The following is a 26,278-nucleotide window of genomic DNA, read 5'->3' as shown; positions in this document are numbered from 1 at the left end:
TAACAGTATAACACGTTTTGTAAAACAATAGGATGTGTACCTGTGGCTGGCTGTGCTAACCTGTATAATAAAAATGAACTCACCAGTTTTTACACTTTAAACTCAATTATGAATGACCAAATATATGATGGTGCCTCTACAGTATACAGTAAAGTTGCACCAATTTTAAAACACAAAAACACAAATAGCACCAAATCACAGCAGAAATGGTCTAAGTAGACTGTTCTCTTTATTTTACAAAGACTCAACATTCCTCCTTGAGCAGCACTTTAGTGACAGCAGCAAGGAAGAGCTCACCTCAAGCAGAACTGGACTCCAAGTGAGCGGCCATCTGCCCATACTGGCTGGACTGAGAGAGGAGGATAGAGGAGGGGAGAGGAGGATAGAGGAGGAGAGAGGAGGAGAGAGGAGGAGAGAGGAGGAGAAAGGAGGTGAGAGGAGGATAGAGGAGGAGACAGGAGGATTGAGGAGGATTGAGGAGGAGAGAGGAGAGAGGAGGAGAAAGGAGGCGAGAGGAGGATAGAGGAGGATAGAGGAGGAGAGAGGAGGAGGAAGGAGGTGAGAGGAGGATAGAGGAGGATAGAGGAGGAGAGAGGGGGATAGAGGAGGATAGAGGAGGAGAAAGGAGGTGAGAGGAGGAGAGAGGAGGAGAGAGGAGGAGAAAGGAAGCGAGAGGAGGAGATATGAGGAGAGAGGAGGATAGAGGTGGATAGAGGAGGAGAAAGGAGGAGAGAGGAGGACAAATGAGGTGAGAGGAGGAGAGAGGAGGAGACAGGAGGATAGAGGAGGAGAGAGGAGGAGTGAGGAGGAGAAAGGAGGCGAGAGGAGGAGAGAGGAGGATAGAGGAGGAGAGAGGAGGATAGAGGAGGATATAGGAGGATATAGGAGGAGAGAGGAGGAGAGAGAAGGCGAGAGGAGGAGAGAGGAGGAGAGAAGAGGAGAAAGGAGGTGAGAGGAGGAGAGAGGAGGCGAGAGGAGGATAGAGGAGGAGAGAGGAGGCGAGAGGAGGAGAGAGGAGGAGAGAAGAGGAGAAAGGAGGTGAGAGGAGGAGAGAGGAGGATAGAGGAGGATATATGAGGAGAGAGGAGGAGAGAGGAGGAGAGAGGAGGAGAGAAGAGGAGAAAGGAGGTGAGAAGAGGAGAGAGGACGAGAGAGGAGGCGAGAGGAGGAGAAAGGAGGCGAGAGGAGGAGAGAGGAGAAGAGAGGAGGAGAGAGGAGGAGAAAAAAAGCGAGAGGAGGATAGAGGAGGTGAGAGGAGGAGAGAGGAGGAGAAAGGAGAGAGGGGAGAAAGGAGGAGAAAGAAGGCAAGAGGAGGATAGAGGAGGATAGAGGAGGAGAGAGGAGGAGAGAGGAGGCGAGAGGAGGAGAGAAGAGGAGAGAAGAGGAGAAAGGAGGCGAGAGGAGGAGAGAGGAGGAGAGAGGAGGAGAAAGGAGGCGAGAGGAGGAGAGAGGAGGAGAGAGGAGGAGAAAAAAGCGAGAGGAGGATAGAGGAGGAGAGAGGAGGAGAAAGGAGAGAGGGGGAGAAAGGAGAGGGGAGAAAGGAGGAGAAAGAAGGCGAGAGGAGGAGAAAGAAGGCGAGAGGAGGCGAGAGGAGGTGAGAGGAGGAGAGAGGAGGAGAAAGGAGGTGAGAGGAGGAGAGAGGATGAGAGAGGAGGAGAAAGGTGGCGAGAGGAGGAGAGAGGAGGAGAAAGGAGGTGAAAGGAGGAGAGAGGAGGATAGAGGAGGATAGAGGAGGAGAGAGGAGGAAAAAGGAGGTGAGAGGAGGATAGAGGAGGAGACAGGAGGATTGAGGAGGAGAGAGGAGAGAGGAGGAGAAAGGAGGCGAGAGGAGGATAGAGGAGGATAGAGGAGGATAGAGGATGAGAGAGGAGGAGGAAGGAGGTGAGAGGAGGATAGAGGAGGAGAGAGGGGGATAGAGGAGGATAGAGGAGGAGAAAGGAGGAGAGAGGAGGACAGAGGACGAGAGAGGGGGATAGAGGAGGATAGAGGAGGAGAAAGGAGGAGAGAGGAGGTGAGAGGAGGAGAGAGGAGGATAGAGGAGGATAGAGGAGGAGAGAGGAGGAGAGAGGAGGAGAAAGGAGGTGAGAAGAGGAGAGAGGAGGAGAAAGGAGGTGAGAGGAGGATAGAGGATAGAGGAGGACATGCTTGACATGTCATGTATTGTTTGAACATTAACAGATTGTTTTTAGTTTTATTGTACAAGATTCCTGAATTTAATTTATGTAAGAAGAAATAGTGAAACTCCAGATTGTAGATGCATTACGTAAGTTAACTGACTCCCTAATTTATTATCATTTTTTGTTTGATATACGGTTCCGAGTTGTAACACTTTGTTCTTTTTCTGTTAATATGTCCATCAAACAAACTGCTTGTGTGCAATAAACAGTTGAAACGGCATCCAGGACCCTGTGTTTAAATGTGCACCACATAAGATGTTCTGTGAGCCAACACCACCACCAAGCCTGGCTGATCCTAACTATAAGCGTTATTAAAGACGAACGTTTTAAGTCTACTCTTAAACATGGAAAGATAAGGAGTAGGCCTGCATTCTGGGAGCACAGTGTTCTAGTAGGTTCATAAGGTTCTGTGATGGTGTCTGACCATTAAGAGCTTTGTAGGTGAGAAGAAGGATTTTAAATTCTATTCTGGATTTTACAGGAAGCCAATGCAGTGAAGCTAAAATGGGAAGAATATGTTTTTGTCAGTACATGTGTGTGGAGTTTGTATGTTCTCCTCTTGCCTGCCTTGGTTCTCTCCAGGTACTGCGGCTTCCTCCCACAGACCAAAAACATGTAGTTTAGGTTAATTGGTCACTCTAGATTACCTGTAGGAGTGAAGGAGAGTGTGAATGGTTGTCTGTCTCACTCTGTCAGTCCTGTGATGGACTGGTGATCTGTTCAGGGTGAAGCCCACCTCTCACCCAGTGTCAGCTGGGATGGGCTCCAGCCCCCCTGCGACTCTTCAGAAGATAAGCAGTTTGGAAAATGAATGAATGGATTTCTTTTTCCAAGTTATTATTGCCTCCTAATATACACCCAACATAATAATGTGCATTTTGTTTAATATTAAGTTATACAGGATGGTGTTATTGTACTGTTTATAGCTTCTGTGACTTCTTACTTGCCTTTCACCCCTCTCCTCTTTACTGTTTGCAGTGAAATCCACTGACGTTTACACATTTACTGTACATTACAATAAGGTCTTTTGTTTCAGCACTCTGGGTCATGACTCACTTAAAAAGGCCTCTCAACCACTGAACACCCACACAATCTGCACCTCATATTCAGTCGCTCCAGTATTTACATGTTCACTTGGAGGATAGTTATCATAGAGCAGTTTCACTTTATTATTGGTGGAATGAGGTGTGTATCTGCCCTCAGGATGCTTTTTACTGTTCAGTGAGAGTATGTGTTTTTTGTAAATGTCAGAAGATCAAATCTGAGAGAATATTAGTTCAAAACCACCAGCCTCCATCATTCCTAGACTATAAACCCACAATGATCAGCAGTACAGTATTAAAGGATTGATTCACAATTTCTCAAATCTGTCTTAAAACAACTGTTCATACTGACTGTTAGAAGATCTTTTCCCCAGCTGATTTCACTGTAAATGATGGGGGATGAAAAAAAATAAAATATATACTCAAATGTGTATTTGAAGCTAATGTGAGGATTCAGTCATCCAAATTGGTCATGTGGTCATCATGTGGAACATTTTAGTTCATATTTCCCTCTTTTGTTACCATCCTTCTGCTGCAGCTCAACAGGGAAACACTGTCCAGGGAAACTAAGAGATCAAGTTTAGTTGACGTGTTGGTGTCAGTGTTGCTAGTCTGTCTTTTTCAACGCACATTGGAAGTAGGTGAAGTTGTGCCAGAGAACTAAAGAGGACATTTTTCTACTACGTCTCAGACTGCTGAAGCTTCATACTAACAGAATAGTTGTCCTCCATCATTTCTATTGAAAGCACATTTGAAGGATATCATTTAATAGTCATTATGAACAGGAGGAATGATTACAGAGAGGAAAACCTCTTTATTGTTCGTATGGACACCTGAATGACGGTTTAGGACTGATTGTTATGAAAATATCATTGAACATTTTTAGACTGCTTGTGTAAATCCTCTTCTAACACCAATCTATAAGCTTGGAACTCCACTTGGCACCTAGATGTCCATTATAGTCAACAATATGAACAAACAACATACTGACAGATTGATTTCTGACAGCCTGTCCTTTATTGGGCCTTAAAATATGACGTTTTCTCCTGAAGGTGGCACCAGAGGAAAGTTCATTTAACCCATAGAGTCCTCAGCCAGAATCGAACCAGGGACATTGCACATCATAAGGTACACATCTGTGCCCCTGTGCTGCCAATTTCATCCCTGCCCCTCACCACAAACTGAATGCACTCCACTGCTTTCTTCATTTCTGGAAGATGTTTGCAGAAAAATCAATAGAACACATAACCTGATCACCACTGTCCTCTGGTTAGGAGACAGTTTTGATACATTAGTGCTGCGATTCAAACTTCTAAAAAAAAGAAAAGTCTTGAGTTTCCAGTTTCGTAGCATGCAGACTGCTCAAAACTGTTGGTACATTGTTTGAATTATCTTTGAAACATATTCATGACCTCAGTGACACCAGCACAGATTGGAGTTGTGTTGTACTGTGTGTGTGTGTGTGTGTGTGGGGGGGGGGGGGGGGTGCTGACAGCTGTGCACAGATTAAAGCTCAGATTGTCTTGGAGAAGCTCCATGTGTGTGTGTGTGTGTGTGTGTGTGTGTTTCTGTACAGTGTTGTTTGCATGCGATTTGTGTGTGTTCTAAGTATTAAAGTACATTTCTGTGTGTTTGCAGTACGTGCGTGCAAGTTGTAATCCTTCAATTGTTTCTCTCACTGTGTCTTAATCTCTACAGTTTTGTGACATCAGTGCTGTCTGCAGACTCCATCATCAGCCTGGAGTTGTACAGGCTTGTATTCTGCACTTTGTGACAACGTGATGTATCCATCAACTAACACCAGTGTGTCAACTTAGACACCATCATGCTACTCCCTTTTCATGCACAGGACCCAGTGAAAATACCTCGAAATTCATTCCGTCTCACATTTAGCAGGCTTCAGGTTGTCCACAGGGGGGAGCTGTTCAGTCAGTGTCAGACCAGTTTGACAAACACAGATATGAGACACCTCTTATGAAGGAGAGACAACAGTAGCAGTAGAAATCTGCTGTTGAAGACATGATGCTGTTTCCATCTTTACAGACAAACACGGTTGTTTCCACTGCAATTTTAACCTGCTGTTAATGAGCACAACTACTACACATTTTTATTTCTATAGCTGCTGTTTTCTGTGGTTTTACATAAACCACCTGTTGATAACATCATGTAGCCTGCAGCAGATATTAAAACTCTGCATCTGGCTGTAGAGCATGACATATAACTGCCCTTACTGACCACCTACTAACCATAATATTAATGATTTAATGATTTATTCATTTATTTGTATTATCATTATCATCATTATCATTACTACAATGTCCTCTTCCTCCGTGTGATTATGAAGAGGCTGCAGGCTCTGTAATGTAAAGCTTTCTGAGTATTTATACAATCACATCATCACATACGGTAAAACATGACAGTGTCCATTATTTCCAACGTCTCTATGTGTTTATTAGAGATAATACAGTGTTGGCCTTTTTGACATTTATACAAAACAAACAGAAAACAACAAGACAGCAGCGTCTGATTGGTCTCCGTACGAGCTCTGTAGTCTGCCTGCTTGTCCGGTGACGTCTGTGTTCCTGTCCTCAGATGGAGAGTGTGAGTGTGTCAGGTGCTGTGCGTTTACTATTCTGTGTTGGGCTTTGTGGAAGATATCTGACACTTGAGCTTTTTTTTTCAGGGTGTGGCGCTGTTACTGACTGCTGTGCTTAATCCCCCTGCCTCATTCACACACATCAAACATTACGTTTTAAAAAGCTCTGGTCCAGACCTTTGCCTGGTGATGCAGTATGTCAGGATTAGTGTGAACAGCTGTTCAACCATTTATCACTATCAACATGGTGAAAACAGTTTTTGACTGATAAAATAAATAAAATGCACATTTTAGACGTAATAACATTATCACTACTGTGTTGGTAAAGTTCACTCTGTGCATCTGTTCATTTAAAAAAGGAACATGATAATGTCCATTTACTCATCATGGTTACAACTGAGTCTGACAAAATCACCCTGACGATGTCATAATGATGATCAGGAATATCTCTGTTTAGGACTGGAAGCTGCACACAGTTACAAACTGGATCAGTGATGTTTAGGAAACAAAACTGTGCTAACTGTTTTGGCAGGAAGAACACGGGCTACCCAATACAGCCAATCCATCACTCACTGCATTATTAAGAGCTGAGCTGAACTGAGCTGACGTTTGGCCCATGAATAGAACTTCATTCAAAATCACACTTTAACTAAGAATACCTACAATAGAATCTTTTCTGTTGTGTCCAAACAGGGTTTCTTTTCAAAAATAATGCTATGTGGATAAAAAAGTAAGGACACAATCTTGGATAAACAGGTGGAGAATGGAGCCATCTTTACCTCAGTGAATAAACACTGAATGATAAAGCTGCTGACTGAGTCCCTCACAGGACTGAGGTGTGAGACACAGCCTGGACCAGAGTTTGGTTTTAGTTGTGTGTCAAATCTAAGCAAATGATATTTACACTGACCTGTCTTCATACTGTACCTGCTAAATCAATTTATGTCTGTCACTACAGTAAGACTGGAAAACTGAGGAGAAAAGCAGCACCCTGACTGTTACCATGACCTGCAGGTAGGTGTGTGTGTGTGTGAGACCAGGATATGGACTGTGTGTGTGTCTGATTTAAGCTGCTGTCCATTCTGTTTCCCACCTGCCCCCCAACCCTGTCATATACAACCACTTTGTAAAATGAACTGCTTTACAATCATTCTTCTGAAGACATGAGACGTGTGTGTGTGTGTGTGTGTGTGTGTGTGTGTTCGTGTGGGGGAGTTAATCCTGTACTGTCTCAAGTCATACACTCACCATCCACAGGGTCTCATCCTGTGAGTTTCTCTCCTCACATTAAGGCTGTCTGAGCTGTACTTAATGTCTCAAACTGGCTATTGGCCCCGTCCTCTGGATCCACAGCAAACTGATGTATACAGTGTCAGCTCTCTGTCCACACACAGACTGAGGCTGTCCAGTGCAACTAATCAGAAATAGGAGGGAGAGTCCGCTGAGATCCTTCTCCAACAGTGAGCAACACTGACAAAGATCTCATGTTGCACTGTTGTCTTGGGTTTGCCACGGCACAGGAGCACCAGTCACTACAGCTAAAACTTCAAAGCTCTTCTCATGTGTGGTGCTGTTCATTCTAGATCAGGGTAGTCCAGTCTAATCCAGAGCCGAGTGTTGGCTCGTCCACAGACTACAGTTCCGGCTTTTCTGTGCTGTGTCTGTGTAGGCGGTTGTGACCTCAGCTCCAGCTGGTGCTCTGGAGTTCTTGGCGGAGCCAGGACGGCAGCGGTTGTCCCAACCGGTTGAGCAGGTGCAGCAGCTCCATGTTGTGCTCATGGTAATACTCAGCCAGAAAGGCACGTGACTGCGTACACACACACACACACACACACACACACACAAAAGATCAGGAGATTAAAATGATGTACAAAACTTAAAAGTGCATAAAGATATTCTACTGTCTGTCATATCCTAGAACTACTGGACCCTGTAGTTTTTAAGAAACAGGAAATGATGCATATTTTCTGTGGAACATTAATATACATTTGGTTCTCTACTGCAGTGCTTTCTAAAGTAGGTGCTACAGCCCCCTGCTGTGCCTTAGAACAGGCCAACATGCCGCAAGATGCATTCATTTCCATTTTGGTTACGGTATAACATAACAACGAATAACATTTCACTACATTGAAAAGGAGGGCTGACATTTATTGAACTGCATTATTATATTGTTTTCAAATATATAAACACAACAGAAATACACTATAAACATCACACTGAAAAGCGTATTTGATATGCTGTTATGCTGCTGCAAATCAGATTATAGCTCACAGTCACCAGTGTTGTCATAGAAACAACATGCTTTGCAGCTCCTGAGCACACGAACATGTTCCATTAAAAGCATGCCTCTTTATGTTATCATACAACTAAAATGTATGCTCATTTTACGTTTGAGAAAAGAGGAGAAGAAGAAGAAAATGAAATAAATAATTTATCCTAAACATATTTATTATTTACTTAAATAGGTTGAAAGTTTCTCTGTAAATATACGAGGCTCCTGAACCTAAAACCCTAATTTACTTCATATTGAAGTTAATGCATATACCATAAAAACCAGTGTATAAGAAACAGTCTATTATGGGGGGTGTCATGCTGGGGAAAACACTTTTCTATTAAAAACACCAGCAGCTGTTCATTCATAAACACATATGTTTATACCCCAAACTTTCTCCATTGACTTTTATTAGATACACAATAAAACACACATATTAATATCATATAATATCGGGTTAATGGTCCCAAAAACTCTTCATCAGAGCTGTCACTGTTGCAGTAAGTCTCAGCAGAGTCAAACAAAGCCTCATCCTCTGTTCCATCCAGTGGAAAAACAACAAAGTTAGTGACCCTTTTCTGTGTTCATACTGTGTGTCGTTGCCACAGCGCAATAAAGCTGATCGTCTGTTTGCTTTTACGCATCTGTTGCTGTCTGTCACGTCAGTTTGGTCTGTAAATACTGAAACACATTGAATCAGCACTCACCGGTGAACCTGCCTGGTTTTATTTTGTATTTTTCCGTAAACGGCAGCAGTAACGGGTCATCGATAGACTATTTTAATTAGCTGCAGACACAGCTGGAGCACGCATGCTTTACACAGCTGTTTATAGGACGTTATACTTCATAAGTGTGGATGCTCACATCGTCATCTTTATAGTTACAGTTATTGGTATAGTTATCGTTGTTAGGGCCTGATTTACTAAGATCCCAAATAGTGGGTACTAAGTGCAATAGATTGTGTGTTTCGTTAGCGTGTGTTTTGCAGGAGATCTACTAAGAATAACTGTGTAAATGTAAACAGGTGCAACAGGTGCAGACAGCAGTATTTAAATGAGGGTTTTGTGTCTTTATGGAGAGTTTGGACGAGCAGAAAGCTGCAAGAACAAAATGAAGAGATCAGGTTCTAGTGGAAGAGGTTAACTAATATATTGAGTTATAACAAAAACTAATATTACCAGAAAAACCAACATATGGGAGAGTATTAGTGACGAAGTCAATGCTGTTAGTAAAACCACAAATATTGCCCTTCAAAGGTTTTATTTCTAGACGCAGTTAGCATCAGAAATAATACCTTCAGGTTTGGTAAATCACAATGCACGTGCTAAATAACATATTTACATTTTCTCCTCCCTGTATTTTACACACTGGGGTTGAAACGTCTCATATTACATATCATTATGGTAAACGTACTAAATGGACAGTGTATATTATCTTGCACAGTTGAAAGATGCAAACCTCAGTGCACTGCATTAGTAGATCAGCTGGCACATTTTTTGCGGGTGATGTCAAGTTTGCACACGTTTCTACACACACAAACCTTTAGTAAATCAGGCTCATAGTGTGGACGGCATTTACATACCTATAATCATATCCTGATCCAACCTCTCTCTGTATTTTACTAGTGAATAGGAGACACTGGTGTATAAGACGTACCCCACTTTTCAATGAAAAAAAAACGCATTTAAGGTGCGACTTTTTATGTCACATGAAACACAACTACAAAAAAGATATTCATTGATATTCAACAGTGTCCATCAACAGCTGCCATGAATGAAAACAGTGTGATTATGACAGTGGTTGAAAGAAGGTTTTTATCCACCTCTGCTCCATCAGTTCATCACGAGGGGAAAAAATGGTTCTAACATGAAAGATCAATGTCAACACCTCAAAATTTGCTCTTTCACAGTGTTACATTGTTTATTACTAATTACTGATTTTGTGCATAGGAGATGATGATTAAGATGCATTACAATAATGGATGCAGGATAATATCGGCATCATTGGAATCAGCAAATAAAGGCAGAGACAGTCTGTAGAGGCTCTGCTGTGTTCAGCTGCACAGATAGGAAACACCTCAGCTGACAGGATGTGCCACATGTTTGAATTAACTTCTTTCTCTTTTTGGTGAATAACTGCAGTTGGTAACCAGCGCATTAGATGGATTATTGCCACCTCCTGCTTTGGGGTGTAGACCAGAAATGTTATCCAACTCATTCATTCTGTCTGTTTAATAAACTCAAAGAAAACTTCTGATTTGAATGCTGAGCTCCTGAACTCCAGTTCTTTCTTCATACATTGTCCTTATTAATGATACCTAGTACAATCTATGACTGCATGTGCAATAGTCTCCTAAGCCACGTGGTAAAAATCTGTGCATATATTAGTATCGGTAACGAGTTGGAAAATGATAGTGAGTGAAACAAGACAGGCATCTCTGTGCATGTTTGACCTGGTGCTGCTGCAGCCTTTATGTTAATCTCACAGCATACAGTTCAGACTTGTTGTTGGCTGGTTCAGTCATGTTCAAACTGTTTCAGAAATGTTACAGGTCCCACCTCGTAAGATTGCTATTGTGACTTTTACGTATAAGTGACCACGAAGCTTCATCAGACATGAATTTGACATATTAAACTACCATTAGACTTAAAGAAGCTAATGAGTGAAGTAAGGTAATAACAGTGTGAAGTGTAGATGTACCTCAGGACTCATCTCTGGGTACTTCCTGCCTTTACTCTTCCCCAGACACTTGGCTCGACCTCCTTCCGCCCGCTGACACCAGAAACCTTTGCTGTCATCATACCTGCAGACATATATGATGTTGTTTCACCTTTCACACATGGTATATGGAAACACTGCTGGGTTCATCTCTCGTTAAGAGACTAAATGTTCCTCTAAGGATACAGTCACTCTACATTAACAGTGTGTTACAAACATTAGAGCCTGGGTGTAGTTGAAGATCGGAGTGACGCCGAGGAATCTCTGGATTCCCTCCATCACCAGCGTTGGGTTGGACCGCAGCAGGGCCCCGTCCACAATGTGCAACTAGAACAAACACACACACACACACAGTGTTATCTTGTGTCTGGATGATATTTTGCTGAGAGAAGAAATTATAGTTGTTTCTATGCAAATAAAACGGTTGAATAGTATCCGTCTTTAATATGAGATTATTGTCCAAATTAAATGGTAAATGTTAAATGGATTGTATTTATTTAGCACTTTTCTAGTCTTTTTGACAACTCAAGGCTCTTTTACATTACGTCTCATTCACCCATTCACACACATTCATACACTGATGACAGGAGATACCACACAGGGTGCTAACCTGCTCATCAGGAGGAAGACTAACATTCATACACATTCATACACTGTTGGCACAGCAACGGGAGCAATTTGGGGTTAAGTATCTTGCCCAATGACACATCAACATGTGGACTGGAGGAGCCAGGAATCAAATCGCCAATCTTCCAATTGGTGAACGAGCGCTCTACTTCCTGAACCACAGCCGCCCCAATTATGTTTCCATCCAACATAAACACAATAGATAAATAAATAACACCTGATCAGTGACATCATTTAAAACTAATTGCATCCACTGGTCTGATTAATGTGAATCTCAGCTAATTAGGACTTCTAAATGTAATGCTACTGCTGCTAGTGGCTAATGAGACATCACAAAGAGATGGGACCTGCTGTGAGAGAGGGTCACTTTTTGGTTAATAGGCTTTCCTTTAAAAACACATATAAACAAAAGTGGTACACACACAAATAAATACAATTAGATATACTGCCTCCACCAACCAGTCAAGGTATACTTTATATCCAGATTCTTAATATATGTAGTGAACAATCTGAAGGTATTTAATAAAAGGTCTTAAGTGGCTTGAGTTATGAACATGGGCACTGACACACACACACACACACACACACACACACACACACACACACACACACACACACACACACACACACACACACACACACACACACACACACACACACACACACACACACACACACACACACACACACACACACACACACACACACACACACACACACACACACACACACACAACCTGGAGAAACACTTAACTAATTCTTCCAAGTATTTCAATAAGTTCAATATGAGACTTTAAATCATTGTGCAGTGTACAGTATATCAGTATCATCTGGAGCAAAGCATTTTTATGTATCAGGGAATTCCTTCACAACAACAAATGAATAAAAGTGTTCAGGGACAGTGAGGTGTTTATATGTCATTTCTATACATTTCTCTCATTCTTAACGTTGTATATTGTAAAAACACTTTTTTTTGAATGATTGTACATATCACTTCCTGCAGTGTGTTACCTGGCTAGGCTGGTAGTGTTGCAGCCATCGTTCAAGGTGAGCAGCATAGGACCCGGGGTTAAGGCAGCGTCTCTGGAGGGCCAGTATGTCCTTGGGGGCCGAGGGGCCTGCTGTCACCACTGCATGGAAAGTGTTGTTAAGGGCTGCAGGGTCCTGGTGGGCCCTCTGGTGCTGTGGTGATTTACAAACAAACTAATGAAGTTAAACAGTAAAGAGTTTGGTGTGCTATGAGGAACCTGCACAGTGTGACACAGCTTTGCAGAGTGTGTGACGGTCCTCACCTGGTACCAGGAATAGGCCCTGTCAGACGGGTTGATGAGCACCGCAAGGATTTTGGCTCTGGGTAGCAGGGCAGCAGCTCTCTTGGGTGCTACTTCTGTGTCAAAGTAGTTGGCACTCTTCTCAAACATAAAATCTGTGCTGACATTGGAAGGGAATGGGAAGAAGTCCATGTACCTGAGGAGAGAACACAAAGAGGAAACGCAGTTGATTCACAGTCCCAGGCCATCTCAATCTGTTTTACTGGGAGCAGCCCAGTCATCTGTACTAACCTGCTCAGGCTCTCTCTCTGAACATTTATTTTTAGTTTTAGGATGTGGGAATAACTGTGTCCTGATCATTTTATTGCTGCAACATTGCACAAATGAGTGAATGATCATGATTAGGTGGGGTGGGATATTGGGAACTTGAACTGGTGTTCTGTACTTCATTTCCATTGAATTCTATCATTAACCCTTAAACAGGCAACATCCAGCAGGAGATACAGACTCTTAAACACCCTGTTAGGAGCATGATGGGTTAAGGTGCTTGTTCAGTTTTCTGTGACGTGTCCTTTTTCAAATTAGTTGAAAAACACAATCAGTTTAGAAAACTAGTATGATATTAATGACTAGGGAAAGCAAGAATATATCACTTATAAAATTCAATTGTTTTTATCATTATGACCATTTGTATACCTTAATAGGGGTAATGTATCTTTGTGGAGATACGACTTATAAAATCCTAAATATACAAAATATTAAAAAATATATCTTTATGGAAATATTTTACTTAGGTGCAAATGAGATAACTAGTGACAAATTATTTTTCATATCTCATTTTCCACTCCCGTCTGTTTAAGGGTTAAATGAATGTATTGTTCCACCTACCCGCCCAGGGACTACGGGCAGAAAGTAGCAATGTTGCTAAAACCTGGTACAATGCATCTCTCCTTGTTTTATACAAGGTTCATGTTTTATAGTAAACTGTCCCTGTCTAAATCAAACCAAATGACAAATTATCAACAACATTATTCCTTTTGGTTTAATACTAGTACTAAACCAAAAGGAAGGTGAAACACATAATACACACACACACACAAGACATTCCACATTCTGCCGTTATTATTGCATGATTTCCCTTACTATTGCACATATAAAGTGTTATTGTTATTGTACAAAAATCAAGCTTTCAGAGTATTTAGATCAGTTATGGCTCTTGCATAAAAACTGTTTTTTAATCTTCTTTTTTTTTGTATTTTGTATTCTGGACAGGTGTTTGTACCTTTTGTCTTTATACACAGGGTCATCCATCAGTTTGTAACTTTTGTGCCTATGAATGCAGGCCTTACCTTGATGTCCAATATTTCTACCTGATGCTTTTGGACCTCCTTTAATAATTAGCAAAATATTAAATTAGAAGAACATAACTGAAATGATTATCATTTGTGGAGAGAAATAAACAAAAAGACATGGACATTTTCTGTGGTGTCGCTTCCAACTGCACTCTACATATTAAAGGATCATTTCAAGTCCTGTTTAATAGTATATCCACATATCATGAGGAAGTTGAAATGCTTATCAGTCATCTTCCAACATTACTGTCTAGTTAGTAGAACAATCCTCCATTCTGCTTCCCTGCACAGTGTTTTGTTGCTGAGCTGTGGTGCGGTGATATATCCTGTTATTCCCATGCAGGGTTGTTGCTGGGACAGAACACTGACAACAAACCTTCACACAATGAACGTGACAAAGACAGTCCACACAGCTCTCTCATTCATTTCAGTAAGACCACTGTGTCTCAAACTCAAAGATCATCTGGCAAAAAATGTCAACCTGGCTCAACACTTGCTGTAATGTTATCTCGGTGTGTCACACTGTGCTGGCCTGTAAAATACATGGAAGCCCACATTCTTGCTGGATTACTTTGTAACATGAGTGGGGTAAATCTACCTGTGTACTGTCGACACAAAGGATAAAATGACTGTTGATGTGATAACTCTCCAGAGTGGTAAATTCTTGTCAATGAATGTTCAGTATTTTGGTGTCTGAAAGGCCTTCAATCTATGATCTATAGATCAAACTGACCTTTCTGGATTTCTGGATCCTGTTTCATTATCTCACTGTTACCTGAAATCTGAAGTTGTCCTTCAGTACAGCCCTTTGTGGTCTTTTTCAGTTTAATACAGTTTTCTGTCTGAGTGCTCAGTGAGTCAGACTGCTTAAGACTCATATTAGATGAGCTCAACTACAGAATGTATGAACTGAGGACTGTAGAATGTGTCCTCCATCTCTTACATTGTAGATGTATTAGTCATAGTCAGACAGGAAACTGCCTCAGGTTCTACTACAGGGACATTTTTGGTTATTTTTGTTGAAATAAGTGTGAATAATTCTTGATGCTGTGTATTGAGGACTCTATGAAGTGAGTTTACCAGTCAATCCCATTGTCGTAGTTTGCTCCACTGAAGAACTGGATCTCCTCGAAGGTGGTGGGACTGGGGAAGGAGCTGGTGATGGCTGGGTGAAGGCTCAGGAATGAATGAAGCGCTGTGGTGCCTTTAAGCAAAGACGCGATGTGTTATGAGAAGAGTTTCAAATAAAGACACAGATAAAAGCAGAGGCCGACACAATTTGTACCTGTTTTCTGGGGTCCAATGACCAGGAACTTGGGGAGTCGGTCACAGGTCTTTTCTTTAGACCAAATATCTTTGTGTCTTTTGTCATGACAAGGGTTCTGAAAAATAATAAAGTTATGGTTCAATTCATTATTAATGGAGTGATCAAGAAGTAAATACACTCTAACACTGTGCTTTAATTCCAATGTAGCTGCTACCTTCATTCTGAGTATCGTGTGCTATATTCTCCCTGTTTACTGGTTCAGTTACAAATAAACAAAATGCATGTGTCAGCATTTCAGTGGTTGGAAGGACAGAAAATGATTTCATTTTTAGTAAAAAAAAAAGAAACAAAACAAACGGCACTTTGACTTCTATCAGCTTTAAAAAAAAAAAAAATCAGTATACCAACCTGCCAGAGTGGGTCTCTCTCCTCAGGGAAGATCTGAAAGTATTTCTCAGCAAGGTGGACAGGGGGCAGGGTCTGCAGCCTGAGGTTGGTCCAACACTGGACAAATTTAACCAAAGACTCAAAGGTGTACAGACCCAGACGGTCGTTGCCATAGTTAGACAGGTGGGTCATGAAGATACTGATCTGAATTGAGAGAACACAATGAACATTACACGTCGGTTTAAAGTCACCTGGAGCCAAATCTTCAAACCAGAAGTGCAGATTATCAAAAGCTGTTAACTTTACCCCAACTGTCATTTCACAACAGTGGTGCTGGTTTTCAGGTAAGAACATGTTGGATATAACTGACTTTAGTCTTTCAAAGACACATTTATATCAATGATGATCACAATTTAATTCCTACAAAATTATAGTTATACATCAACATGCTCAACAAACAACAAAACACATTTACTCCATTTAAAATATATCACAGGAATAACAGATCAGTTAGATATGACTTTGTGTGTGTGTGTGTGTGTGTGTGTGGGTGGGGGGTTGCTGCTTACAGGGTTTAGGAGGACAGTGAGGAAGAGTTCTCCTCCTCTGATGCTCTTGTCCAGCTCTTTTGAGCCTCCTGGGTATTCATTATAGAAGATTGTGTGAGTGAAGAGACCACAGGTCTGTCTGGGCAACACCTGAAACACACATGGAGATGATTGGTTGTGAGGTGCGTATTTGTGTTCTTTAATCTTGATATCTGTGAACAGTTTTAGCTGTCATCACGTCTTCTTTAGGAACTGGACTTGAATTGAGAGTATGTCCCATGCTGAACTGGGAATTATTTGATCCATTTCTGATGCTTTGTTTGCTCTAGCTATTCCAGTTGTCCATTTATATAGTGCTTTTATATTTTAATAGGCAAAGTGCTTTACAATATGTCTCTCATTGACCTATTCACACACACTCACTACACACTCATAACCACTGGGAGCAAACAAGGTTCAGTATCTAGCTGAAGAACACTTGAACATGTCAACAGGAAAAGTGGGGGACTGAACTGGGAACCTGGTGATTAGTGGATGATCCACTCTGCCTCCTTAGCCACGTCTGTCAGTATGCATCCAGAGGGATGTATGAGAGGAAAAAAAGTTTACTATTTATTTCAGCAACATGTTCCAGGTGTTCTTCAACCTGCCGTCCCTACAGGACCTGCAAGCCTCCGGGACACTAAGGCAACAGAAAAGATCATGGCCGACCCCTCCCACCCCTCCCACCCCAGACATAAACCTTCATCATTCATTCAATGTGATCTCATGGGATGTTGTTTAAACATCACGCCACTTTATGCTTTTTGCATGTAATTCAACACTATTTAGTCCCCATACACTTCCATTGCATCCCAGTGTTACTGCAGTCACATGACTGAAAAGTTTCTTCAGTGAGAACAACAAAAAGAAAATCTGTTCAATTTTATTTCTAGCGCTAAATCACAACAGAAGTAATTTCAGAGCACGTTTCCCATAGAGCAGGTCTAGACCGTACTATTTCATTTGATTTTTATTTCCATTCATGCCATTGTGTTTGAAAGTTATCACAAAGACTTTTGCAGGTTTTCTATTGTTGCTATGGATGCTGCTCACTGAAACCACATAGTTACATGTTGTTGAACATTATCTTTGCATTGTGTAATCATCTAAGCTGTTTTGTTATTTGTGTTATTTTATGTAATTGTTTGATATTCTTACAATAAACAATATAGATTTTAGAGCACTCCAGGGATGAATTCAATTTGAAATCCAGAATTTGAAGCTTTGTGATTGGCTACCTGGAGGACCTGCGGCCAATAAGTAACTCCCTCACTGTCACTGTGTTATAGTTTTAACACAGCTTTTAATGATATCTTTAATATTTCTAAAGAAAAAAACATGAAAGTGTGTTTAATAACTCAGCAATACGATATTAATGTTAAGACCATCACCTTTAATTATTTCTCCTTCGATTCTGAGAAGTTTTTTTTTTAAAGCACAGTTTGCCTTGGCATGTTTGACTATTGTTTTGGTTTGTCTGGTGGTGGTGGGCTCCTGACTTAGGAATGTCCTGTATCTCTGCATCTATGCATCTATGCATCACATTCTTGAGTGTGCAGGTTTCTTTATCTACCTGAAAATACTGAGAATGTTTATTTGTATTAATTATGTGTTGTGTTATACTGATGTCTGTGTGAAATACTGCTGACACTGTGAACTGAGCCTTGCTGTCATGCTGTTCTGAAAACAAATTCCAATGACTCTGGATGTGTGTTGAAGTCAACTGAAGTGAAGTTCTGTGGAAAAAAGTATATCCATGGGAACATTACTGCAATGCATGTATTGATACAGAGCTGTGGACTGACCTGGATCCCATTGTGGATGAAGCCACGGCGGTATCGAGCTGGCCGCAGATGAGGGTATTCCTCAGTGCTGGTCACTTTGATGTTCCACACAGACTTCCAGGCCTCGTAGAGCTGGCTGTGAACCGGGTAAACCCCGGAGTGGTGTGGAGCCACTGCATAGCCCATATCTGTTGGGATGCCGTGCTCCTGGAGGGAAGGAATGTGGATAGATGACAGGATGGGGTCAGTGAAGAGTGAGCGGGTTAGATGGTAGAGACAGAGTTGAGGAGAGAACAGCAGATACCATCCACCGAACATCTCTAAAATGCTTACATTCTTCCTAAATAACACAGATCACACTGTGCACGCTGCACATGTCCACAGTGTAGAAGAGGTGCTAACCTGAGCAAAGATCTTGTTGAGTCTCATCTGCTCAGCCAGGACACTGACATTGTGAAAGAGGTGAGGCTGCATGTGGCTCCACATGTGAGGAAACCACCAAAAGTCCATCCTATGTTGCAGCAGCATGTCATCTCCCCGATCCTCTTCATCGGTGCCTACACACACACACACACACACACACACACACACACACACACACACACACACACACACACACACACACACACACACACACACACACACACACACACACACACACACACACACACACACACACACACACACACACACACACACACACACACACACACACACACACACACACACACACAAACACACACACACACACACACACACACACAGAGTTTCGACATAATTAATTGTGGCTTCTAGGCATGCTCAAATGTGATTCAGCTGATGTGTATCAAGAGTCATATTGACCTTACCACACCTCACCCAACCATATTAAATACTGTTTCTATGTCAAATAATGTTTGTGCAATATTAAATATTGACACTGTCAGTTAAATCCATTCAACAATATTTCATGTTACCTTACAATGAATGATTCCCAGAGAGTTGCAGTAAAACCATAACCATCATTTCTTATTAGTTACCCTTACAATAAAACTGAACATTATAGTTTAATTAGTCAAAGGTTTTATTAAGTAAGTAAATGTGAGCTAGTGTTGAGTCAGCTCCCAACATAAGAGGAGACTCATGCAGTGAGTGTGAAAGGGAGAGCCTGGCATTCAGTAAAAACCCCTTAGTTAAATACATTGAATTCATTGTTACAATCACAACAATCATTGCTATGAAAGAATAACATTAGTGCTGTTTTTGACATGTTGCTCTGTACAGACACAGAAGCTGGTTCAGTACCTGTGTGATAGAACTTTCCAGAAAATCCCAAGTTGAAGGTGAAATTAGGGACCAGTGCTCTCAGCTTGCTTTGAGTGTTGAGCAACGCCTATAAAAGAATGACAAATACATGACACATTATGACTGATTTCATTCTTCAATGACAAAGTTTTTATTTCAGTGAATCAAGGAAATGATTCACCATTGTTGCTTAACTTCAATGATCAAACCAGATCAGTCCTTATAAACCAATACACTGGAATCACACTCATACTTTTAATACTGATATATTTATGCTGTTATTTTCCAGAAGAACATGTGTTAACTTTACATTCTAGAGAGCAATATGAAGCACACTCACAGAACCCATCCTTTACAGTAAGTGTGTTTCTCCTTTTCTGAAGGACACACATAAGCTGTGTCCCACCTCTGGAGCATCTCTGGAGGCCTACCTTCTAATTCTTAGTCATCATAGCCTGAGTGAAAGGTGTAGTACACCCTGGTCAGGTTTATTTCAGGACAGCCAGTCACTTACATTTACATTTATGAGAACATTAGTTTCCAGTTGTGACCTGCATCTCTTAGTGGCTGGACCAAATCTACACCAACACAACAGAGAGGACCAGGTCTGAGATCTGAACCCAGAACCTTCCTGCTTTGACAAGCATGTGAATCACAGTGCTGCCTGCACACCACTGTACAGCTCCATGCTTTGTCACAGGAGACAGCATGAAGACGCATTCAACAAGAAATAAGACATGCATCAGCATTTCCTATACATAAATACAACCTTCTTTACATTCAGCAGCTTAGAGAGAGAGCTCTACATCTCCAGTTCAATACAGCTGTTCCCTTCATTAGCCTGGCCATATCCAGCTGTTGCTTTACATGCTTGTTACACTTTGTTTTTCTCTGGTCTGTGTTGGTGGCACCATATCAAATAATAATAATAAGATGGGGTTTCATGAAGAGCAGGTCACTGTGATCTAAAAAAAAGTTGTCTGTAACAGTTTGCTGCGATTTGATCAATTCAGAAAGTGGAACAATAATAAATCAAGGAACAAATTACAATAACTTTAAATAAACGTTTCAACTAGGAAGAAAAGGTCAAGTCTTTATAAAGTAGACTAGTTGAAAGCAAACGCTGTAATGTGGTAAACTACATAGTTAACTGCATTTCCAATGTACACACTAGGGCTGAATAATCATTATTGTATTATATTATTATTGCATCTATATCTACAGTGATATGGACAATATCAAGAGTTTAACAGTGTTTACTAGTTAAGTGCTGTTTACAATATGTGTTATAAATCAAAGCAGACGTTGACAGCTAAATATATTTTTATCTCTTTTAAATGTATTTATTTTAATGTAGCTAAAGACTTCATTTTCACTGTTGTTACATTTAAAATAATGTTAAAGCATTGTTGCATAGTAGAGGTTGCAGAAAAATGTAGATTTTTTATTTCAATGCAGCTGAAGACAATTAGTTGTGATTAATAAACTACTTTGTCCATTTGGTATTATTATGCTGTTTTGTTTAAAAATGATTCATTTTCACTGTTGCTAAACTTTACATTTCAAACAAGTGCGAAATTATAGTCATATCGTATACAATATTAATATTGAGATATTTGGCTTCAATATTGAGATACAATCATTTGTCCATATGGTGCAGCCCTAGTACACACAATGATTCACTCAGCATTCAATCTGAATACACCTGAGTATGAGTTCATGTCCACATCTAGAAATCCAGCAGTATACAATGTGAGAGGCAACTACAGCCAGTGACTGATCATTGATGTCTAACAGGTCTCACTCACCTCTACGTCTGACACCTTCATACGAGTTCCCTCCTTGCCAACGAATATATCATCCACGTCCACCAGGATGTGGCGGTCCAAGGACAGACACAGTCTCTTCCCTGTCAGGTAGGCAATGGCATCTACAAACACCAGCTTGTGAAGCCAGTAGTTCAGGTTGTTCCCAAACAGAACTCTCTGAATGCCATCGTGGAGCCCTAAGTCCTGGACCACTGTGGCATGTAGAGCCCGCAGGGGGCTGGATCCAACATGTGCCAGTGCCTCATAGGACTTGGTGCTGGCCAGAAGCACTGGTTCATAGGTAGAGTGGTTGGACTGGAAAATGGTCCAGTCATCCCCTGGTAAAGAGCCCTGCTCCACCTGGTTGGGCTTAGTGATGTAGAGGAGGGGAGCATTGGGGTTGATGCGGTAGTCCCTGAGTCCCAGGTGTGAGTGCAGAAAGAGGGGGAAACCTTTGAGCTGTGCACTGAGAAGAGAGTTTTCATTAGCTTTGAAGAAGCCAATGACACCTACTCCATACTCAGCACAGTATTTATCCAGCAAGTCACGGTTCCATGCGTCCAGGTTGACATATTTCAACACATTTTCATAGATGATCAGTGTATAGCGTCCACGGTTACGCTCCGTCAATGTGGGCATGTCGCCTTTACCCGGAGCTATTTCTGTCCGGTAGCGGAAGCGGCTAGACTCTAATATAGCTACAATCTCCTGGCCCAGCTGGGAGTAGATGCTCTCTACAAACACCAGAACTACAGGCTCTGTCCTGGAATTGTCTACTGACTTTACCTGTCGCAGTCGGCCCTGGCGTGGTGGAAGGAAAAGCGGTGCCCTCTGGACACCTGGCCCTCCACCTGCGGCCCCAGTACTTGCTCCCTGTGACATCCCTCCTCCTCCACCACAGTCACTGAAGGGCAGAGGGGGAGCCTCCTTAATCTTGGGGCTGTTGGAGACATAGTAAGCTAGGAAGGCCATGGACAGCAAGCAGAAGATGATGAGTGCCAGGATGAGGCGGTGAAGCTCCAGCTGGCGGACACCTCGCATTAGCTTCCACACACCCAAGCCTGCACCTACCATGGTGGTGGAGGGGAGAGGCAGGATTGGGCAGCAAGCAGCAGCGGTGAGCAGGGAAGGAGAGCAGAGAGGTGGAGGAGGGGTGAGAGGAGGGGGGAGTGGAGGAGGAAAACCGAACAGTAGATACTGGCACTGTGCTGTGCTGAGGAATAGCCATTTACACTAGGTCACCATGGCCAGCATCATCCATTACCTGCTCTCCACTTCTAGCTTTTCAGTGTTAATCCCACTCTCAGTTGACTAAATGGAAAGAGGGAGGGAAGGGTGGCAGAAATATTTGAGGGATGGAGTATCAAATACCAGTTCACTGAAGAGGGAGAAAGGGAAAGGTGTGATCTCTGGACCTGATATTCAGGACTCAGCTGGTCCTCAGACAGCGTTCAGTCTCAGTTGTCAGCTGGTCAGTTCTGTCTTTCAAGCAGCTTGTATGCAGGTGTCTCTATAAGAATATGTGTCCATCAGTGGAAGCTTGTGCAGTCTCTCAGCAGTGGTAGTGTCTTCGGGGCTGAAACCCCTCCTGCCACCTGGCCTGCACATCCCAGATAAACACACCTAGAGGAAGAGGACAGAGAGGAGTGAGAGGAGGAAAGAGGGGGAGAGAAGTGAGAGGTAATGCTAAGCATATGATGACACTTTCAGTTGAATTCATTCTCCATCAAAAACTCTCAGAGAAGGAATTGAGTGTGCTGTAGAATGAGAGAGTTCTGTATGTATCACCTGGAAAACACAGCAGATCTTAAACTCCTCTGATCCAAATCTGAAGACCTCTGCAGGAGAGAGACAGAGGGGGGGAGAGGGGGGGGGTGTTAAACTGTATTCTTAACCTTTACATACTGTTCAGGATAACATTTGATCCATTTTTACATGTTAGAGCTGTAAAAACACCATATAAACATTTCTTTTAGCTGGATTCTCCCTAATGTGAACCATCGTAATCAAAAATGGAAATAAAATGCATCTTTTATGTATATAACATCTTATATGTTAATGTACAAAGTTGTACAAGTACAGTAAAATGTTCTCCTGGATCATAAATTAGTGATTGTGAATGTCTTTTCCCCCATAAGATGACATTTACAAATGTATGAATGAATTTATGAATGTGAATTGTTGTAGAGACTGGTTATGAGTCAGAATATGGGTTAAATAACATGATGGAGACTTTCAGAGGCTTCTTATAGTTTGAGCAAAACACACATTTTCAACCTCATCCTTTTTATACTTGTCCTGTAGAGTTTGACTTTTGTACAGTTGAGCCCTCAGCATGGCAGAAATAATGTTCAATTAAAGTGAAGTGTTTAATTGTCTGGTGTGATCACCAGAGTAAAGATTTGATGTGAATGATACATGTGCATGTGATACTAGAAGGCTATTTTCACATTCATCTGTTGAAGGAGGAAAGTTTCTCTGATCTGGTTTAGAGCCAGTCATGGTCCAGTGTTTAACGTGCACTGTGGAAACTTGAGAATGGACACAGTGAAGTATGCAACACCCTGTAACAGTTCAACATTTCAAATTCCAAAGCCCTACACTGGTATTATTGGGAGCAATACCTAAGGGTACGGACAGGAAGGTTGAGAAATATCTTTTAAATATATTGTTCACAGCAGCATTTAAATGTATAAGCATTAAATAGTTGAAACCAGATCCCCCCCACATATAATATATGGATCCAAAAAGTATGAGACCTCTATCAGATGGAGCAAATGACATACTCATTAAGGCTCCAACGTTCATGGTCCTCCTGCTTGACTTTGACCTATTACATGTCTGTGTCATCTCTTGCTAGAGTAAATATTGCATCTGTATTTTTGTCGAAGCTTTTATACCTCGGAGTGGATAGTTTGTTTTTTTGTATGCTTTACATGTATGAGTGACTATGTGTATGAATATATATGTGACATCTCAGAGTGGACACTTATGCCCTTTGGTTTGGTTTGGTTTGCCTCCCCCCCCCCTTTCTTCCTTCCTCATGTTGTTTTCTTGCTTTTATTTTAGTAAGTAACTGGCAGAGAGGCCGGCAGGAATCAGGGAGGGAGAGAGAGAGAGAGAGAGAGAGAGAGAGAGAGAGAGAGAGAGAGAGAGAGAGAGAGAGAGAGAGAGAGAGAGAGAGAGAGAGAGAGAGAGAGAGAGAGAGAGAGAGAGAGAGAGAATGACCTGCAGAATATGTGGGATTTGAACCAGGGTTGCTGTGATTACATGGCCTGCGCTCTAACCACTCGACCACCAGGACGCTCCCATGTTGCTTTCTTGCTTAATACTTGAATATATGTATAACGACTATATACATCTGAAAAGGGAAATTTAATTGTATGAAATACAATATTGCACTGTTGGTGATAAAAACTAAATAAAAATTAAGTTGAAAAAAACATCTGAAATTCACAATATTTGCATATTCATTCATTCTGGATATTTCAATGAGGAAGAAGTAGCATAGCATCGTAGCATAGCATAATGAAATAATCTTACTTTTTTATGGAAAAACAGACATCTTCTAATCAAAGTAGAGTTTTTTATGTCTGGAAGGGATCTTTAAAAAATATGTAATGAAACAATAAATATAACTGTATCAACAACGTCAGCATACCTTTGTGCTATCATCTAATGGAGAACTTCCTTACAGACACTAAGTTAATCAGTTCTCTGGAAGCTGATCTATTATTGGATGTGCTAATTTACATGCTTATGGATAAAGAAGCCGGACATTCAAACTTTTATCCAGGTTTTTCAACCCACTAGAATCATGCTGATCCTGGGTTAGTACTGTGAATAAGTGTGTGTGGTCCTTCATCCATCACTGCTATTCTGGTATGAATGAGAGATAAAGACTGTGCTGCCTTTGCAGGAGAATAGGAACCATGTGTGTGAGCATGTGCACATACATGTCGCCTCAATTCTTTTGGCTTGTAGTGCTAATTAAAAGGAGCTTCCCACAGGCGAGGCGAGGCAACACACACACACACACACACACACACACACACACACACACACACACACACACACACACACACACACACACACACACACACACACACACACACACACACACACACACACACACACACACACACACACACACACACACACACACACACACACACACACACACACACACACACACACACACACACACACACACACACACTCAGCTACTGTTTAGGCCTCAGTTAATGTTCTGTGATGGTTACAACTCACTGCATATGTGAATGTGAACTGACAGTGGGATGAATAGATGAAGCTTGTAATAGACTGAGGTGATGGATAACACTTTGAGAATGGAGACATACACACAAACTATAGCTATACACTGTGTCTATGTTCAGGCTAAAGACATCATTCCCAGTCATTTCACCATTATGTGAAAATGTAGTAAAACTTGCTCAGAACACAAAGTTCATTATCTTATTGTGTGGTATCACAGTCGAGAGCAGAGAATGAAAATGGCTTTGAAAGAGTCATACAAGATGATTTCAACATGTGATTTGATTGGTTACTACCAGAAGTGACGCTGTGAAGACGGTATGAGTCAAAAGGTTTGGACACACTTACTCATTGAAAAGTTTTATTTTTACTATTTTCTACATTGTCGAACAATACTGGAGACATCTAAACTATGAAATAACAAACACAGAATTATGTAGTAAACAAAAAGTGTTAAACTAACCAAATATCTTTCATATTTTAGATTACTCAAAGTAGCCACTGCTTGCCTTGGTGACAGCTTTGTACACTATTGACAGTATCTCAACCAGCTTCATGAGGTTATCACTGTTTCCTCCACTCTGCAGTCCAACTCATCCCAAACCAACCTAAATTGGTTTAAAGCTTGGTGATTGTGAAGGCCAGGTCATCTGATGCAGCACCCCATCACTCTCCATAGGAGCTGTGTTTTAGGCAAGTGGGTAGACTCCACTGATTGCAATAAGAAGTTTGATTGTATAGAAGTCTATTAGAAAATGACCCTTACTACTCACTTGATTTATTACCCCAGTAAACAATGACAGCTGAGATTAGCCCCAGCCCCCCCC

The 26,278-nt window shown here is 41.5% G+C and overlaps 1 protein-coding gene across 4 annotated transcripts in view; it reads right to left on the bottom strand.

The window, feature by feature from the left end:
* Positions 1 to 5,645: 5,645 nt before the first annotated feature.
* The window catches only part of ndst2a (N-deacetylase/N-sulfotransferase (heparan glucosaminyl) 2a), a 41,766-nt gene continuing 21,133 nt past the window's right edge, over positions 5,646 to 26,278 (bottom strand). For all 4 annotated transcript variants that reach the window (XM_062430196.1, XM_062430199.1, XM_062430197.1 and 1 more), the window contains 14 exons: positions 22,965 to 23,014; positions 21,177 to 22,799; positions 19,369 to 19,456; positions 18,487 to 18,641; positions 18,106 to 18,291; positions 16,280 to 16,408; positions 15,732 to 15,914; positions 15,342 to 15,438; positions 15,137 to 15,260; positions 12,726 to 12,900; positions 12,445 to 12,615; positions 11,024 to 11,133; positions 10,789 to 10,891; positions 5,646 to 7,623 (listed from right to left, as the gene is read on the bottom strand). In XM_062430196.1, the coding sequence (XP_062286180.1) occupies positions 7,498 to 7,623; positions 10,789 to 10,891; positions 11,024 to 11,133; positions 12,445 to 12,615; positions 12,726 to 12,900; positions 15,137 to 15,260; positions 15,342 to 15,438; positions 15,732 to 15,914; positions 16,280 to 16,408; positions 18,106 to 18,291; positions 18,487 to 18,641; positions 19,369 to 19,456; positions 21,177 to 22,250 (2,721 nt within the window). In that variant the 5' untranslated portion in view covers positions 22,251 to 22,799; positions 22,965 to 23,014 and the 3' untranslated portion in view covers positions 5,646 to 7,497. The remainder of the gene's footprint in view (positions 7,624 to 10,788; positions 10,892 to 11,023; positions 11,134 to 12,444; positions 12,616 to 12,725; positions 12,901 to 15,136; positions 15,261 to 15,341; positions 15,439 to 15,731; positions 15,915 to 16,279; positions 16,409 to 18,105; positions 18,292 to 18,486; positions 18,642 to 19,368; positions 19,457 to 21,176; positions 22,800 to 22,964; positions 23,015 to 26,278) is intronic.

The sequence above is a fragment of the Scomber scombrus genome, chromosome 12, assembly GCF_963691925.1.
Source record: "Scomber scombrus chromosome 12, fScoSco1.1, whole genome shotgun sequence".
NCBI lineage: Eukaryota > Metazoa > Chordata > Actinopteri > Scombriformes > Scombridae > Scomber > Scomber scombrus.
This window is presented reverse-complemented; position numbering and strand designations above follow the sequence as displayed.